The sequence below is a fragment of the Triplophysa dalaica genome, chromosome 19, assembly GCF_015846415.1.
Source record: "Triplophysa dalaica isolate WHDGS20190420 chromosome 19, ASM1584641v1, whole genome shotgun sequence".
Classification (NCBI taxonomy): domain Eukaryota; kingdom Metazoa; phylum Chordata; class Actinopteri; order Cypriniformes; family Nemacheilidae; genus Triplophysa; species Triplophysa dalaica.
The window spans coordinates 4306183-4311965 of record NC_079560.1 but is presented as its reverse complement, the minus strand read 5'-3'; the positions used below and the strand labels follow the sequence as shown (position 1 = coordinate 4311965).

At 34.9% G+C, this 5783-nt stretch overlaps 1 protein-coding gene across 1 annotated transcript; it reads right to left on the bottom strand.

The window, feature by feature from the left end:
• Positions 1–251: 251 nt before the first annotated feature.
• Positions 252–3363, bottom strand: LOC130407503 (T-cell surface glycoprotein CD8 alpha chain-like). The gene is made up of 6 exons (XM_056730432.1): positions 3225–3363; positions 1929–2237; positions 1422–1514; positions 1232–1336; positions 837–876; positions 252–731 (listed from the first exon to the last, which is right to left on the bottom strand). The coding sequence occupies exons 1-6, from the start codon at positions 3277–3279 to the stop codon at positions 680–682; spliced, it is 654 nt and encodes a 217-aa protein (XP_056586410.1). The 5' UTR covers positions 3280–3363; the 3' UTR covers positions 252–679.
• Positions 3364–5783: the final 2420 nt, after the last annotated feature.

The window sequence follows — 5783 nt, the reverse complement described above, 5'->3', positions numbered from 1 at the left end:
CGTTTTTTTTCAATTGATCTCAGTTATTGCTTAATATGGCAGATTTTCCTTTTCATTGTTCAAATGCATTGAGAAAAATCATTTTAATAGATGAATGGATAAATGATTCGACAGTAAGTGTTATTTATTCATACATGACAGTTGCCTCACGTTTTTATTTGCTTTTTAAATGTTATTTACAACACCAGTAGCAATACATCAACACGAATGTTTTTTTAAGTGAAGCTGAAATGGAAAAAGGAGAAAATCACTTAACACAGCACTATAATGTTGTTTTATTTGTGATGCTTTTTCTCTGTGTTTAAAATCAAATACATAGCCTACTGACATCAATTATCGTCTAATCTGTTTATGGCCAGCAGATGGCAGAATAACTCTTTAAAAGCTATTACAACAATACAATTACGTTTTACCCAGCCACACCTCAAAATGTTTTGTGATTTAAAATACATTATAAATGTGCATGTATATGAACCAAAAACAAGCATAAAACATTTCGCCAGTAACACATGAGGATTATCTTATCAAAATTACAAACACAAAGAAAATGCAATGAAAGAGAAGTTTATAATAAATCGTATAGTAGTCATAAAAGAGGAAACTGTTTAACCTTACATGTCCACTAGATACACAATTAAAAATGAGATCTTGAACCTCAATTTGGCTTGCTTGACCACAACTAGAAGTTGCTGTTGGGCAGTTTAGTATGTCCTGCAGGTCTGTTCTGAGGTCTGAAGAAATGAAGAGATTTTAAGAAATAGCAGTGAAAATGTATCACGTACAAAAAAAAATGAAAATTCACGACACATTCAAGCTGTGTAAAGCACAAGACTTACTGTCGTTTGTAATGGTGGGGGCATCGTCTTGTTCTTAAACCTTAAAAGAAGAAAAATATATGATCCGGTTACAAATTCCTATCACCTAAATTGAAAAAAATCTTAGAACTGTTAAGTTAAAATAAAAAAAGTGTAAATAATATAAATGGCACAATTTTTTATGATCGGTTGGTATAACTGTGATCCTGAAATTAAAGATTTCACAGATACTGACTATATGATTGTTGTTTAATTTGAACTGTATGTGCAGAGATCACCCAAAGTCAATATGCTCTTACTGTGCTTATTCTATAAAATACCTTTTCTAACTATGGACCTATTTGTTATACATTACTGGTTAAAAAGGATTAAATCACATGTTGTATTATGATTACAAAACTGTGCGTGATGCTTACGGTTGCAGTACAAAATTGTGATGACCAGCAAAATGAGCAGAAGACCACAGCCACCCGACAAGGAAAATAAAATCCACATCTCACAGTTCAGGACATTCTTTGATTCTGCAAACGATTACATGTTCTGATTTTTACAAAGCAGTATTTTAATACATGCATCTTTTGCTCTCTCTCTATATATATAACAGACCTGTTATTTTGCATGCACACGGTGTCGTAGCAACGGCAGGTTTTGACTTAGTCGGTGCAGGAGTAATTTTTGGAGATGGAGGTGGTGTTGGATCTGAAACAAATTAGGGAGAGTACAAAATACAATTGTCCTGTTTAAAAAACTGAAAACTTCAAGTAAAAAATACCTCACACTTCAGTACATGGGGCAAATCTCGCTATTAACAAACCATTTAATAGTCAGTAAGTAGTTGTTAGGGTAGGATTAGGGATGTATAGTATGGTTATTCAGAACATGTGCATTTAAAGTACTAATAAACAGTCAATATGCAAATCATAGGCATGTTAATAACAAATGGTTAATATTTAGAATTGCCACCTATACGGAAGAGTTACCAAAAAAATCCAAGTTGAACATAGAAATAATTTCACTTCCTCAAAAGACTGGTTTCATATCATTTTTAAAGAGAATGGGTTAGGAGACAAACAGAATTGATCACTGTTATTGTATGTTTTAAAAAATACCCACCAGGTTCACCATTAACAATAGTGTGTTTGCCAAAAATAAGCTTGTTGTTGTTCATCGCTGCACAGGCGTACACACCACTGTCTGTCTTTTTATTGAACGACTGTATGGCCAAACGCACTCTATCACCTGATGGCACCACTAAATATTTTTGAGCATCAACATTATCTTTTGTATCTGCGTTTTTACTAGAAAATAAATACTCAGGGCCATCCCCTTTTATCCGAAACCAGAAGACCAAAGTGCCGGAGGTGCTGGGGACACAATTGACTGTAACCTGTTCTCCTTCTTTGGGGGTGAGTGTTGATCCCCCTGAAAAAACAACAAAAGGTTTTGGATTTAAAATTTGTATCCTATTGTAAACCAATATCTTTTTGTTTATTTACATTGCCTTTTTAACATAGCTATTGTTTTTTCCAGTAAGATTATTTATCTACTGCATCCAAGTTCAGAATCAACCGTCCAGCTGAGCTACCTGTAGATGTTTTGGTGTTTTTTGTTATATTGCATATTAGGCGAAAGTGCATCTATCATTACTTAACTGGTTTAGAGAGATGATTATATGAGAGATATCATAAACATGAACATAATGAAGTCTGACAAAAACGTCAACTGCCTGTTGTTTTCTAAAGTATTAATGTTTATAAAACTTAAATTAAACTTTAAATACTCTCCACATTAAAATATTGATAGTTTACCATAAAAAAACACTGAACTTGTATGTGCTCTTAAAGCCAGTTGCTCAGACTACTCAGTCTTTTTCTTGTTTGTTCTTTTGCACAAAAACGTATTTTCTACTTGCGAAACTTGCTGGTGGCAAAAGTGCCTGTGACAATGTTATTTAATACCCACAAATGTTTAAAATTTAATGAAATTTCTTGTATAAATAAAATAATTAGTTTCATGTCTCGCTTTATTTTTTTAACAACTGATTTTTGACAAATAAAAGGTTGTTGTACCATTTATGTAAAAGCAATGTTGTTTATGGTTTATTCTATTTTGCACTTAAAAGGGTTCTGTTGTTATTAGCCAAAGAACCACTTTTTCGTACTATTTAGAACCGTTATATAAATGCATTTGTTTGCTGTTATCTAAGTAATAAATAATAAAGTTCAATATTAAGATCAAATGGCAACCTATAACAGAATAATATAGCTGTCAACTGCCTGTATATAAGAATAATTTATACAATCCACATTATTATTAATTTGTAAAGAGTTTCACTACCTCTTTTCCGAATGCAAACAATAAGCAAATCTTTACATGTTAAAACCTTGGAAAATAAAATGTTTGACTTACCCAGACATTGTGTTATGGCTAAAATCACATAAAATCCAGTGTAAATTTGATACATTTTCTCAGCGAAGTCTTTCCGTTCTTCTCAAAGCAACATGAACAAAGCCAACGAAAGGATGCAAAAAACCTCCCATCTGCCCCTCCCAAACCCAGTTTCAAACACGTTTACACTGTGTTCTAACTTAATGCAAAATGTATTGTTGGCTGCCACTAACTGTGAGAAAAATTATATAAATAATGAACTACAATAATTGTGTTTACACATTCAAAAAAACTAAATATGATAAAAAAGAAATGAGCGAAAGACACAATAAACAAAATTCAGGACATACCTATACGTAATATTTTTGATAGCCTACTGAAACCCTAGCAAGCCCAACAATAAGAGGTACACTTTGGTCATCAAGTCACTAGCTAAATCCTGTTCACACATAATGTAAATTATTGCAAGTTGTAACACAATTTGCTTGAGTAACCCTGAAGTCTGTCAAGTTTATTGTAAAACGCAGACATTTCCACACGTAAACGCCGGGGGAATAATATAATAAGAATAAATGGAGATGGGTTTGGGGAAAGGAGCTGGCACAATGGGAAAGTAGTTCCCCATAAAGAAACTAATGCCGAAAGTAGGCAAATACATTGTTGAAAAGAAGAATTTATTGAAACTGTGTTGGTGCAGCATGCCCTGTCTCCGAGGGCACCAGAGGGTCTGCTTGCAGGAGCAGCCCACCAATCAGCTCCATGAGCGCGCCGCTCTTTGATGGCGCGCCAGACCGCAAGAGACGCGCGCTGCTCGCGCCCACGGAAGTCACAAGGGATGATACATCAGCCCTAGACTTACTGTCCAGCGATTTCTCCTCAGTACCCACAGTGAAAGCATCTGCACCTGAGACATACACCTTTACTCCTGAACCAGTACCTCCAACCCACACGGTACCACCTGCTAAAATGACCTGCAAAAATAATAACTGATCACAAATGATGTGAATACAGAGGTTTTGAATAAGTATAGACTATATAAAAGATGAAATTTGTTTTTCTGTGTGCAGGCACCAAGTAAAGCTTTAGATGAACTGGCAGACAAGCTGATTCCAAACCTGGAGAAAGGCAAAGACAGCAAATCTAAGGTGAGAATGATCACACAGGTGCAATGATATTATTTTTTGAAGTCATGAAGACCTAGGAGGATGCAGTCTTTACAAGAAGTAATATTGTTAGTCAAATGAAGTTTTGTACACATTTGATCAGTATGTGTTTGGTGTGAGTACCAGGATATCCCCCAAACACCTCATACTGGTTCAAGTTTATATCCAGAGTCTCTGTTTAATTACAGGGGAAGGGGGGGAAGCCTAAGTCTAAATCAAAGGTAGGTTATATAAGGGTATGGAATGCATGAATCAGTATACACAGTTGCTTTGGCTGTACAGCGTCATAAAGAACCTAAAAAACAATTCTCTGTTCCATCGGCTGACCTGCGACACATGCTTCATTTTTTTTCATACGTTTTTTGTCATCAGGAACATGTCCAAATCTATGAGCTGCTAAAACATTTCAGTTATTTAGCTAGCCTGGCTTTCTATGCAGCTTGTTGCACATCCTTAAAACTTTATTTAAGACATCTGTACAGGTTCATGTAGTGTCATGATTATTTATACACATGATGGTGCTATGCCACAACGCATTTTTGCCATTTCACCAACCACATGCTTACAAGTTTGCTTTTGGAAATTCACGTTTTTGTCTTCCTGGTTTGTACTGTATGCTTAAAATTCTTATGTTGTGTAGCAGAAACAGTCCGAAGACGATTCCTCAGCAGTGGAGCATCTGTCTGGTCAACTGTCCACAAACGTAGTGCCTTCATCTTCCACGAAGGGTGGAAAGAGATAGATCAGTACGTTCAGCTTCATTTTTAGTTTATCTAAAAACTTGCTTTCTTCTGTGAAATGCAAAAAGAGATATTTTATTCATATTTCATACCTTAAACGGTATGTTATTTATTTTCAAGACATGTATTTGGCTTGCAGTTAATGCAGTTAGCAATTGTAGAAAAAAATGTGATGTGAAAATAATATAAATAAATCCTTGTTTTTAATTTGATTTGATCTATGTGCTCTCTTTTCAGGTTTACATTGATTTGCATACTCATCCCTAACACAAGAAAGTCTAAATGGAGCTGCTTGGTGGACGTGGAATAAATCAAAAAAATATTACTGCACAGAGACACTTATTCATGTATTTCCCTCTTTATTCCTGAAGAAAAGCAAAAATAAATATAATGATCTTTAATGGCCTTGTGACTGATAGAGCATTTCTACAAAGAGTTGGTTCTGATGAGGAGCGAAAGCTGCATCCAGCACACCAATCGATTATCAGCGTGATGCTTTTGATATTAATAATACCCCATTAAAATATCATGCCATATGCATCCTTCTCGCCACATACTTTTTCTTTTTTTCATTGGGTATCGCTGCAGTTTTCCTGTTTGTAGAGATGAAAGTATTGCTGTTTGAAAATCTGTGGAGACGGTGTACAGAAATGTCATTGTAGGTAACGAAAGACCTT

What these genes read in the sequence shown, in the direction of transcription:
- LOC130407503 (XM_056730432.1), bottom strand. Translation starts at nt 3,279, where the DNA reads ATGTATCAAATTTACACTGGATTTTATGTGATTTTAGCCATAACACAA. An exon ending in CACAATTTTGTACTGCAACC is followed by an intron (nt 877 to 1,231) that starts GTAAGCATCACG and finishes TCTTCTTTTAAG; the next exon opens with GTTTAAGAACAAGACGATGC. An exon ending in CCCCACCATTACAAACGACA is followed by an intron (nt 732 to 836) that starts GTAAGTCTTGTG and finishes TCATTTCTTCAG; the next exon opens with ACCTCAGAACAGACCTGCAG.